At 49.8% G+C, this 12,374-nt stretch overlaps 1 protein-coding gene across 16 annotated transcripts in view; it reads right to left on the reverse strand.

The window, feature by feature from the left end:
• ACACB (acetyl-CoA carboxylase beta) overlaps positions 1 to 12,374 on the reverse strand; it is a 67,805-nt gene that overhangs the window by 15,949 nt on the left and 39,482 nt on the right. For 12 of the 16 annotated variants that reach the window (XM_035134367.2, XM_060282088.1, XM_035134363.2 and 9 more), the window contains 16 exons: positions 12,168 to 12,268; positions 11,224 to 11,312; positions 10,997 to 11,121; positions 10,325 to 10,438; positions 9,225 to 9,338; positions 8,139 to 8,228; positions 7,682 to 7,800; positions 7,362 to 7,385; positions 6,672 to 6,809; positions 4,406 to 4,508; positions 3,533 to 3,640; positions 2,839 to 2,895; positions 2,595 to 2,636; positions 2,289 to 2,504; positions 1,896 to 2,051; positions 980 to 1,183 (listed from right to left, as the gene is read on the reverse strand). In XM_035134367.2, coding sequence (XP_034990258.1) covers positions 980 to 1,183; positions 1,896 to 2,051; positions 2,289 to 2,504; positions 2,595 to 2,636; positions 2,839 to 2,895; positions 3,533 to 3,640; positions 4,406 to 4,508; positions 6,672 to 6,809; positions 7,362 to 7,385; positions 7,682 to 7,800; positions 8,139 to 8,228; positions 9,225 to 9,338; positions 10,325 to 10,438; positions 10,997 to 11,121; positions 11,224 to 11,312; positions 12,168 to 12,268 — 1,800 coding nt within the window. Of the gene's footprint in view, positions 1 to 979; positions 1,184 to 1,895; positions 2,052 to 2,288; positions 2,505 to 2,594; positions 2,637 to 2,828; positions 3,641 to 4,405; positions 4,509 to 6,671; positions 6,810 to 7,361; positions 7,386 to 7,681; positions 7,801 to 8,138; positions 8,229 to 9,224; positions 9,339 to 10,324; positions 10,439 to 10,996; positions 11,122 to 11,223; positions 11,313 to 12,167; positions 12,269 to 12,374 lie in introns of those variants that run through there. The other 4 variants (XM_035134365.2, XM_060282091.1, XR_009558495.1 and 1 more) reach the window with 4 other exon arrangements.

Consider the following 12,374-nt stretch of genomic DNA (forward strand, 5'->3'; position numbering starts at 1 on the left):
ATGATGCCACTTTAAACACTCTGCTGTCAGGAGATCCCCCATTCTCTCCACGGAGCCACAATTTCCCAGAGTTCTCTGGGAAGAGGGATTGAAACCACTGTGCAAACGGTAGCTCTTTGCGGGGAACAGGCGTCTCCTAACAACTCTCAGCACCCTTAACAAGCCACAGCTCCCAGAATTCTTTGGGGGAAGCCATGTCTGTTTAAAGGGGTATCATAGCACTTTAAGGGTCTGCTGCGGAGGAGGCCCTTGTGTTCTGATTTCTGAAATTTCCATTTTTTAACTAACCTACAACTCAAACAGGAAACAGCTTGGGGATGGAAAAGGGAGCACTGACCATTGACCTGTTCACCCCTCTGCACTTCCTTCCCTCCCCAAAGTTACGTTTCTTAATGAGGCAACATTTCATGCAGGTAAAGAAAAGGCTGTGAAGGCCAACGGTGAAATGCCGAGAGGAGTAGAAGGAGACAGAAGACGGGGGCCGGCAAGGATAGCAAGAGAGCAGCGACTTCTCTGTCCTCTCAGATTCCACTCCAACATCTGCAAGCGCAAATTCTTTGGGGGCTGCAAGAGATATCACTGAAGGTAGCCAGTGTCTATAAGGCACAGTAGGAGCACCTGTGGCCCTTCAGGTGGTGCTGGGCACTGACTCTGGCCCTCCCTGACTATTGGTTGTACAAGGCAGATGGGAGTGGAGTCCAAGAACCTCCAGAGAGCCACCAATGTCCTCCATCCCTGGCCTACTCTGAAGAGCAGCAGTTCTCCAGGGGTTAAATCAGGTGCCCAGAGACACTGGGGATTGAACCAGGAGCCCTTGTCTTGCAAAGCAGCTGCTCTGCCACTCAGCTAACAGAGCAACAGAGGGAGATATCCCACTTTATACTAAGCGGTCATGATTGGTGTAGAGAACAAAAATGCAAAAACAAAGGAGTAGCGTACACAAACATTCTATCATTTCCGGCACATGCAAGAAACCTACATTTCCCGTGCTGGGATCGTTGACCTCCTTGTAGAGGCTGATATCCAGGTAGTATCCTGACTCGTCTGTGAGAAATAGGCGGATGGGGATGGCCTGGGCAGATGGCGTCAGGCGGATGTTGATCTTCACTTCCGCTTGCAGGACCCGGAGTTTCCATAGACGGCTCCCATAGCGCATCACCATGGAGCGCACCGATTCCTCAATCTGGGGGTGTCACCAACATAATCATACTGATAATATTCTTTTAAGAATGTTAAGAATGCAGGGAGAGACTGCTGAATCAGGACCATGGCCCATCTAGTCGAGCATCCTGCTCTCACAGGGGCCAGCCAGATGCCCCAATGGGAAAGTAGCAAGCAGGATCCAAGCACAAGAGCAACACTCTCCCCTCCTGCAGTTTCCAGCAACTGTCATTAAGAAGCACTGCAGATTAGAAAATACAGTGGAACTTCAGTTCCCAAATGCTTCCGTTGTCATATGTTTGGATTCTTGAACACCGAAGACCCAGAAGTAAATGCTTCCATTTTCGAACATTTTTTGGAACCCAAATGTGTGACGCAGCTTCCGCTGAGTGCAAGAAATTCTTGCAACCCATGGGAAGCCGCGCCTCGGTTTTCGAACGTTTTGGAACGAGTTTCCAGAATGGATTTTCTTCAAGAACCGAGGTACCATGGTACTTTAACTAATAACACACAAACACAAAGGTGTGCTGGGAGACTGCTGCTGCTGCTGCTGCTGCTGCTGCTGCTGCTGCTGCTGCTATGCTTGTGCACTGCTTGTGGGCTTCCCGGAAGAGGCATCTGGTTGGCCACTGTGAGCAGCAGGGCACTGGATAATATGAGCCCCTTCGGTCTGTCCCAACTGCAAGAGCCCTTCTTAGGCGTTTACCAGAAAGAGAAGCAAACAAGGCTCAGACCTTGGAGGGATCCATGACGACGGTGGGGACGAAGTTGAGGAAGATGTGGTTGCAGTCGGTGCGGACACTCGTGTTGCTGAAGGCCACTTCCAGCTCATCCATGGCCTCCAGGAGCAGCCGCTCGCCCTCGTTCTGCAAGTATTCAAATGAGGCTTCCTGTCCCAGAGAGATGGCAGAAGAAGCGCCACATCAGAGAGAGAAAAGGAAGACCCTCAAAGCAGAAAAGAAGAAGCTTCACAGCGCTATAAGGAGCCAGGCGGGAGCCTGGTTAAAATGCCTGCTTTCAGGCTGAGCTGTCCTCAGCGGAAGCTTCGCTCCTGGCCCCCCTTCCACTTCTTGCACACACACACACACACCCCGAACAGCTTCCCTTGGCTCAGCCCTGAGGCTTACCTTGGTGATCAGGTCCGAGTGTCTGACAATGGCACGGACAAAAAACCTGTAGTCTGTGATTTCAGTGCCTTCCTCCACTTTGGCAGCACCCAGGTAAAGGTGCATCTTGTGGTTGGCACAAGGCACTGCTGTCAGGTCAAAGTTGCGCATGCGGTTCAGCTCCAGCTGGAAGGCCAACGCCGGCTCCAAGTGGCGGTAGATGCGGTCTTCGGCAAACTGCCAGGAAAGTGGGACAAGCACCTGTTGGTCTTGGCAGCGCGCAAGCGAAGCCAACTTCCACATACAAAACCACCCGGGCCAACTCACCTTATCTCGTGCCCGGAATGTGAAGAACTTGGGAAATTCCCTCTGCAACGGAAAGCAAAAGTCATAAACAAGGAGAAGGAGAAGCCACCTCCTCCCACTACAAAGAACTGGGCTCCTTCAAGAAGAAAAGTGGGTTACAAGAACAACCGATAGCAACATTCCTTTAGTGCCTTGTCTTCTTTTGAAGCAAAACAACCCACCAATCCTAAAAACCCCAAAATGAAATTCCATCACCTTCACTGACCTGCTGGGTTATCAAAAATGTGATTCTTCGGAGCCCACATTCAACAAGGATGTTGTTCTGTATGGAGAACAGACCAGGAAGAGAACAGAGGCAAAGGTGTGAGTGAGCCGGGGAGAAACTTCCCACAGATATGACACCCTCCAAGGGCAAAAGAGTTGATCTTTCAGGGAGCAGCAACACAAACCATTGGCTCAGACAGCATCAACGTAGGCATGGCTTTGCCTTGAGCAGGAGCCAACGTTGGCCTTGAGGATCTGCAGCTGGTGATGTAGTCGGGTTCATGATTCCGTGTGCATCCTTGAGTCCAAGAACCAGCTCAACAAATGCATTTTTTGCGGGGAACAAATGGGATATGTGCAGCTGTGCCCCCACCCACCCCCCCTGCATAAAAATGGCAAGAGTTTGCAGCCCAAAAATGGAAAGCAAGCTGCTAAAAACAAGAGGGATAGCTGCCTAATGCATGGCTGTAGGGCCACAACGCATCTCCTTCTCCGCCTGAATGAAGAACCTGACACACACACTCTCTGTTAAGGGGGCTGGGAGCTGCTAGGAACCCCCTCACAGCAGCTTTAGCAAACTACATTTCCCAGGATTCTTTGGAGGAAGTCATGTGACTCAAATGTGTTTCCAATGAAGCCCAAGACACATTCTGCTTTTCCTGCCAGTCCCCAGAGTGCAGTGGAAGGCACAAAACCTTGGACTGAGCGAAGGCTCTGAAGACGGGCACCAGCTCTTCATCTTCATGGTGCTCTGCCCACCGAACAGCAACATTCAGGATATGGATGGGCTCCTCTCGGGGGTTCTGGAAATGGCAAAGCCACACGGTCAGTTACGGTGACAACCATAGTAACTGGGAGAAACAGGGTGCACTGGCCTCAGAGTGGCTGGGGCTTAGGAAGTGTGGGGGGGGTGTCTGCCAGGGAAACAGGCAAGCTGCTTTGGTCTTCAACTAGGATAAGGCAGCTGGAAGTTAGCTCTGCTCTCCCCAGAAATTTCTGTGCAGGGTGAACAGAGTGCCAGGTGCCATGTCTTGGAGTCTTCCTAAAAGTAATTGCTTTAGTGCCTCCCAGGTTCCCTCCCATCTGGGCTGCAAGAGTAAGTGGGAGGGGTGACAAAGGGGTGAAGCCCCCGAGAGGCTCTCCCACCCCATTTGTTGCCCAACTGCAACACAACAGCCCTGCAGCGCCGCCCGTGGGTATTACTCTCCTGTAGCCACTACTGGAGAGTAAGATCCATTGGCAGCACCGCAGGAGTGTTGTGTTGCAGTTGGACAAGGAACAGGGTGGCAGAGGCTCTCTTCCCCACTTATTGGCGAGCCAGCGTGGAGTGTTGGACTAGGACCTGGGAGACCAGAGTTCAACTCACCACTTGGGCATGAAGCTGACTGGCAGTCACTGCCTCTCAGCCTGACCTACCTCACAGGGCTGTTTGTGGGGATGAGGAAGGGAGAAACCCTGTATGCCACTTAGAATCATAGAATCATAGAGTTGGAAGAGACCACAAGGGCCATCCAGTCCAACCCCCTGCCAAGCACTTTGAGCTCCTCAGAGGCCCACAAGTCCCTCACCTTGCTGTCTTCTTCATCATACAGCGTGGCCCTCACCTCACTGAACAAGGGGCTCTCGGAAGGGTTGGGGTCAGCAAAACAGGAAATGACCTCGTCAAAGTTTCTGGCACAAAAGAGAAAACAGGGAGCAGAAGAATCAAAGCAGGAATGTTTTGTTGTTAGTCGTTTAGTTGTGTCCAACTCTTCGTGACCCTATGGACCTGAGCATGCCAGGCACTCCTGTCTTCCACTCCCTCCCGCAGTTTGGTCAAACTCATGTTCATAGCTTCGAGAATACTGTCCAACCATCTCATCCTCTGTCGTCCCCTTCTCCTTGTGCCCTCAATCTTTCCCAGCATCAGGGTCTTTTCCAGGGAGTCTTCTCTTCTCATGAGGTGGCCAAAGTACTGGAGCCTCAGCTTCAGGATCTGTCCTTCCAGTGAGCACTCAGGGCTGATTTCCTTCAGAATGGATAGGTTTGATCTTCTTGCAGTCCATGGGACTCTCAAGAGTCTCCTCCAGCACCATAATTCAAAAGCATCAATTCTTCGGCGATCAGCCTTCTTTATGGTCCAGCTCTCACTTCCATGCATCACTACTGGGAAAACCATAGCTTTAACTATACGGACCTTTGTTGGCAAGGTGATGTCTCTGCTTTTTAAGATGCTGTCTAGGTTTGTCATTGCTTTTCTCCCAAGAAGCAGGCGTCTTTTAATTTTGTGGCTGCTGTCACCATCTGCAGTCATAATGGAACCCAGGAAAGTAAAATCTCTCACTGCCTCAATTTCTTCCCCCTCTATTTGCCAGGAGGTAATGGGACCAGTGGCCATGATCTTAGTTTTTTTGATGTTGAGCTTCTTTTCCCCTCTCCTTTTTTACCCTCATTAAATGATTCTTTAATTCCTCCTCACTTTCTGCCATCAAGGTTGTGTCATCTGCATATCTGAGGTTGTTGATATTTCTTCCGGCATGAAGAAAGCAGGAATGAGAGGGTCTAAATGCTGATGTGAAGAATAAGGACTGACTGGCTGTCTTTTTCAGTGGCCGCTTGGCTATCTAAACCTGGTAGTCCTTACAAGGGCTGTCGCTTGACTTATGGTATAAAAATGTCTGGCAAATGACAGTCGCTGAGAAAATAACTCAGAACATAAAAGGAATGGGGGCGGGCGGGAATCAGACAAACTGTATGCAACATGGTGGGTATACAAATAGAGCTGGTCTTAAAGAAAAACCCTCCAAAGCATCTTTTAAGATACAGCTCTCCTGAACAGAATGGCTTGAACTACGGTACATTCTTTCCTGGGAATGACTATCTGGTGGATAATAAAGACTTTTGTGCTGTCCCCAGGATGCTACACCCAGGATAATTTGGAATAGAGCCAGGGGCGTCGCAATAGGGGGCGGGACGCCCCGGCCTCCACTATGCGGGGGGCAGCACGGCGCCCCCTCGCCACCTCCACCAATGGCTGCTGCTACCGTGGTGGCGACGCGACCGCCATCGCGGAGGCCCCATTGTTGCTGGCCTCGCCCCTCGCTCTCTCTCGCTGCTGATGCCCCTTGCCGCTCCGCCTGAGTAGGAAGAAGCACAAAGTGTGCGGCAACCTGCTCCTTTATGCTTCTTCCTACTCAGGCGGAGGTGGAGCGGTGAGGGGCGTCTCCGCTGATGCCCCTTGCCGCTTCGCCCTGAGTAGGAAGAAGCACAAAGCGCGCTATAGAGCAGGTTGCCAGCGGCGGTGCTCCAGCGCCCGGATCCAAGGATCCCGATTCTAGAGCGGTGGCGGCAGCACCCCGCTCTGTAGCTCGCTTTGTGCTTCTTCCTGCTCAGGCGAAGCAGCAAGGGGCGTCAGTGAGCTACAGAGCGGGTTGCCGGCGCTCTAGTATCGGGATCCTCGGATCCGGGCACTGGAGCACCACCCCCGGCAACCCGCTTCGTAGTGCGACGCGTGTGCCATGATGCATGCGCTGTAACGCACGATGCATGCGCGCAACGGACCCCCCCCCGGCCAGCTAGAAGGCTAGCGACGCCACTTAACAGAGCTACAGTTCACAGAGTGGTTTAGCAATCAATCCTTCTTCAAAGGGAGCTCTGGGAATTGTAGCTGGGAAGGGATCAGGGCCTCCCAACAGTTCTTGGCACCCTGAACAAACAGCAGCTCTCAGAATACTTTGGGAGACATCATGACTATTTAAAGTGGTATCGTAAGCACTTCATAGGTCTAGCTGTTTGGTGACATTCAGAAAGCAGAGGTCACAACCCATTCCTCCCAAAACATGGCTGTTCAACTACCTGGTGAAGTCTCCAAATCTGTCAAAAGCCACCATGGCCCCCATCCGCTGACAAAGAGGAGAAAAGCCGCTGTCCATGAAGAGTTCAGTGCTGTGCCGGGCTAAGTCGGGGTTCGAGATGCTTATGGGCACAGACATCCTACATGCAAGGAGAACAGCAACGGAAGGGAAGAATCAGGCACCACAGAGACAGGACTCTTGGATGACTAAGGGGGTTACGGCTATTCTTGTAAAGGAATCAGGAGTCCCCCAGGGCAGCCCCCACTCCTCTGCCTTGGGAATTTCACAGTTCATGATGATGGTCCCACAACTCCCAGCATGAATGGAAGGCTGACCCAGGACAGGTGACAGGAGGTGGTTGCACACACTTCATCTCAGCCCTTGAAAGTCATTGCTCCCAGGATGGCCCTGAGGCCACAAATGCTGGATTCTTATTTCCAGCTGGAGATTTTGATACTCACTTCTAAGCTTCATAGCAGGGACCAAGAACATGTAAAAAATAATAATAATCCCATGATCCTGGAAGAAAAACCCCTTCGCATGCTTGTCAAAAAGCAAATTAGTTAGCAAGCCCAGAATGAATGAAAGAACCAGGGAAAGGTAGGCAAGGAGTCACCCACGCACTTGCAGCCAGGTTATTCTTTTTAAATTGCCACTCATGCTGCACAATGCAAAGAACCAGACACTTTACCTGCTCAGGGCGGGGCTGCTGCCTCTGAAAGAAGACACACAAAGCTTCCTTATATCTCATCTCCAGCCACTGAGCCACCTGCTCCAATCAGCAGTGGCTACCCAAGGTCTCAGGCGGAGGTCTTCACCAACCGGAGAGGCCAGGGATTGAATCTGGCACCTTCTAGTAGCTCTGCCCCCATGTCCACACCTCCTTTCCAGCCTGCCCTTGTCCAGTTTGCTTCTGAGCCAAAGGTCCTCCCATGCACACATGTTGAAGAGCCAGGGAGCCCCAGGGAGCCAGTGCAAGACGGTCGGTCTCTGGCTCTCGACTAAACCCACCTGTTTGGATGGGACGATGGCAGCATGAACTGGAATTCCACCAGGCAGGTGCCATCTGTGAGCTGGCGATGCTGGAGGCTGTTCAGCTCATAGGCGATGTAGGCTCTTCTCACATACACCTGGGGAGGAAAGGCGGGAATTCCAAAGACAGGTGAAGAGCAGCAGACTGCTTGAAACTTTTCCTCCCCCAATGGGGGTGCTTCCAGACTGGAGCCTGATTTGCAAATGAGCCACTAGCCACAGGTTGGAGGTGGTGGTGAATGGCAGGGGTTTGGGCTAGACGACCCTTTGGGTCCCTCCCTTCCCTCCCTACTCTTCTATGAATGAGAACCCACCCTTCCAATCAGGAACGCCGCATGCATTTGTCCCCAGCCTGCCAGCAGTTGCCCCTCTCTTTTTTTGGAAGGGGAAACAATGTCCCCGTCTTCCATTCAAGCACTACCACCCTCCCTTTTACCTCAAGGGCTGCCATGCGGACCACCTGGTTGGAGTGATAGAAGAAAGTGGGCAGGACATCAAAGATGGTGGTTTCAGAAAGGATCAGTTTCTAGAAAGGAAGGGAGGAGCAGCAAATGAACCAACAGGTCTGCCATTGGAGATCACAACACATTTTTAGAATCACGCTGGTTTAGAATTTAGAATAATAGGATTTTAGGGTTGGAAGGGATTCCAAGGGTTATCCAGTCCAACCCCCTGCAAGATTCTCAGCTAGGTAATCCATGACAGGGGGCCACCCAACCTCCTTAAAACCTCCAAGGAAGGGGAGTCCACCACCTCTCATGCTTCCATGAGGAAGTTTGACTAAAATCATTCAGGCCTCAAATGAGACCAAGGCCCTCTCCCCCACTGTAAGCTTTATATTTCTGTAGCTAAGTTAAGAAGACGGAGTTATCACCAACAATCACTGTGTTTGCATCTTGCACACAGCTGAGGTTTTGGCAAAAGCGTCAAGAGGCAGCATCCTAACTGGTTTGTGGCATTTTGACCCTGCTGCTTAGAGTTCTTCTCTCTACATCCCTAAAGTATGGATCTGCCAACAGGGGATAATACTCATGGGGAGCAGGAAGAACAGAGTCATACAAGGAGTGCATAAAAACTGTAGTTTGAAAATGCTGTCTTCTTTGATAAGCATGCAGGGGTCTTTCCCACCTAAGTTCATTTACTTTTTAAAAAATGAGGGATATGACAGACTGACTCTGGGTAAAGGACCAGCTCCACCCCTGAGTACTTCTTGGCTAAAGCGTGACTCACGTTTATGTCATGTATTTATATCCCACCTTTTTCTCTCTCCAAGGAGCTCAAGGTGGCACACACAGTTCTCTTCCTCCCCATTTTATCCCCAAAACAACCCTGTGAGGTAGGTTTGGCTGAGCATGAGTGACTGCCCAAGGACACCCAGGGAGCTTCATGGCCAAGTGGGATTTGAAGCCTGGTCTCTCCTGGGTCCTAGTCCAGCACTCTTGCCAAGACACAACAATGCCTCTTCAGTGGGAACAGATGCCGTCAGCTGCAAGAGCCAGACCTAACAAGCATTCCAGGTCACCTTTAGGTTGTCAGGGCAGAACTGGTGTCCGTACATGTCTATGGCTGAGAGGAAAATGGATTCCACCTGGTTGTGCCTCAGTTCGTAGGAAGGGAGGTGGGAGGCAATCAGCACCTGAGAACAAAAAGGGGCTTGGGTTCAACCGGCACAAGGGAAGCAAGGAGAGAGGAATCACAGGGGACCTTTCAAGGCCCCAGCAAACCTTTTAAAACATACAAGTGAAAAGCAAGATTTGTGCACAATTGCTAACTTTTGTGCCATTTATTCTCCCTCCTAGACAATCTGAAAAGCATGGGAGCAAAAGATCAGGAGCGAATGGAGACCCTCAAAACCTGTTATCTGCCTGCTTTTTATTCTTAAGGGGTAGAAGCTTGAAATAATTTTTTAAAGATTATTTATACACCCATTTCTTTCTATAAACCTTTCTATAACCCCACCATCTGCTATAACCTCAAAGTATAAATCAAACTGTTAATCTTCTTGTCATTCACAGACAATACCTTAAACATAAACATAAAAATAATAAATGCAAAATATAGAATACAGCAGGAAAACAAAACATCAGAAATAAAGCACAACAGCAACACACAGCAATAAGCAGAAGCATTACATTTTAAAATGCTGACTAAATTTGCAAAAAAACAAAACAAAACAAAAAACCAACAGAATCAGGTTGGCCATATTACAAAATATTGCACTGTAGCTGGAATCTGAAGAGTTACCACCTGGACATATCAGGATCATCACCCTTTCTGTCAAACACAGAGTCAATGCCAAGGATAAGGACATCTGTAGCCCTCCAGATGTTGCTGAGCTACAACATCCATCATCCTGAGACAGGTGGCCACGCTGGCTGCTGGGTGTTGGGTGCCCAACAACATCTGGAGAGCCACACTCTTCCCATCCATGCCAGGTGCTCTGGAAGGTCTCCTCAGACTCCTTGAGAACGCCAAACTCTCCTCCAGGGCATGCACAGCTTGACATGGGGCCGTTTGGAATCTTCTCCCCTTAGGCGGCAACGCAAAGCCCTTGGTACAAAATGCCGGCAGTTCTAGGAATGAAGGAAGAACAAGGGACTCCTGGCAAGGAAGCCCACTGACCTGCCTGGCCCTCAAGGCCACTTTGGAGTGCTCCGTTTTGCTAAGCTGAGTCAGCTCGTTCAGAATGGCCATCAGCTCATCGCTCAGGGTGTGGTCTCGGCCACAAAGGTGATCCTGGAAGTAAAAAATGCAGAAAGGAACCAGCAGTGGATAGGGAGCGTGGCTTCTGAAGCTGAAAGCCAAAGGGGGGAAACAACATCTCGGAAGGGGGGCTCCCAGCAACTCCCTTGCTATTTTTGCTATTGCCAAGAGGCACAATGTTGTGAGTGTAATCTTATTGTTACTGTATATTGGTATTGAAATGTTGGCGGTTTTGTATGCTGTTACTTTTGCTATTATGCTATTGGGAAATGAAATTGCTCTTGCAGTGGTTGATTTTGAAATGCCTCCCTGTTTTCTTTGTTGCAAGCTGCTTTGAGCAAGATTCATTTTTGTGGAAAAGTATCATACAAATAAAATTTTGAATGAATGATGGTGGCCAAACAACAACTCCCTTCAGCCGCAGTCAGAATGACCGATGGCCAGGGAAGATGGATGCTGCCGTCCAACCAGGCCTGGAGGGCCACAGACCTGCTCCTCACACACACACGCACAAATCTGTGGCTGCCCAGGAAGCCCCTTCCTTGTTGTTCTGAGAGGACTCCTGGCTCTTGGCTTCCTCCTGCTACTCACAATCAACATCGTCACCAGGAGATTCTTCTTTGCCACCTGCGCATGGGAGAAAATGCATTCCAGAACCGGGGTCATGTCGGGCATGTATTGCTCGCGTAGGTTGATCACACATTTGTCGTAGTGAGCTGAGACAAAAGGGGGAAATGAAAAGGGGCGCTTGTCAGATTTGGTCTCCCTCTTTCACTCCCATGATGACCGAAGAGCGGCAAACCTGCTGTTGAGCCTACCTTGCTGGAACTGGGTCTCCACCTGCAAATAACACCTTAGGAGATCCAACACGACTGATTTCATGTGGCCTCGGATGCCACTGCGATACCTAAATGAGGGGAACAGGTGTATTCCTCTCTTGCTGGGGCTGACAAGAGCTTTCAGAGAGCTGAAGGTGGCTTTGCTTCTCCTGGGGGGCACCTACATAGCTCTGTCCCACTGATTTTGGTTAAACAGGCTTTGCAGGTTTCTAATGCAAGAGAAAATCCTGCTCAGCCTGTTTACAAGAGGCATTGGTAGGATGAGCAATGCCACCTCTTGTAAAATACTTTCAACTCTCAGCTAAAAATAGCATTTTACTAGCTTGAAGAATTTAATTGTGAAGCATAGCTGTTCAAATAAAGTAGATGAAAAAGTATGAAGATTTTACTCTCTTTTTTTATAGAAAAGGAAGCACATAAATTTATGTATCGGGTCAGAGCAAGTTGAACTGGAGATTTAAAACTTTTCTATATATCCATCACTAGCAGCCTTGCCCCCTGTGTTGCTCTGGAATTCTAAGAAACCACAACAGTCTGCCATCTTGGTTCCAAATGGTATCCAACTGTATCCCAATGGAAATGTAAATCCGATTCTTGAACTGAGGAGCCATCATACAAAATTTAGCTATGAAATCTTAAAGATATAATAACTAAAGAGATGTCCAAAAGCATAAGGAAGAAACAACTTTCAAATATATAATGTAGAAAAAGGCCCCAAATGGGCTGTTTGCTGCAACTCTCCTCCTCCTAGGCGATGCCACAGCATATTCATTAAACCAGCCTTCCTCAACCTGGTGCTGTCTAGATGTTTTCGACTACAACTCAAATCAGCCCCAGCTAGCAAAGCAGGGAAAAAACTAGACACCCAGCACACACATTGGGTGTAGGGAATGTATGCTGCATGTAAGTGGGGAGAAACTTGCCTCTGAACTAGCTGCACGATGCTCTGGGTGTTGAGGAAGAAGACCTCCCGGTCAGCTTTCCGCTGCAGAGTGGCTGCATGGCTGTCCAGAATGCTGGCAATCTGGGAGGCAAAAGAACATCAGAAGAGCCTGGCTGCTGGATCCGGCCAGTGGCCCATCTAGTCCAGCCTCCTGTTCTCATAGGGGCCAAGCAGATGTCTGTATGAA

Source organism: Zootoca vivipara, chromosome 13 (genome assembly GCF_963506605.1).
Source record: "Zootoca vivipara chromosome 13, rZooViv1.1, whole genome shotgun sequence".
Classification (NCBI taxonomy): Eukaryota; Metazoa; Chordata; class Lepidosauria; order Squamata; family Lacertidae; genus Zootoca; species Zootoca vivipara.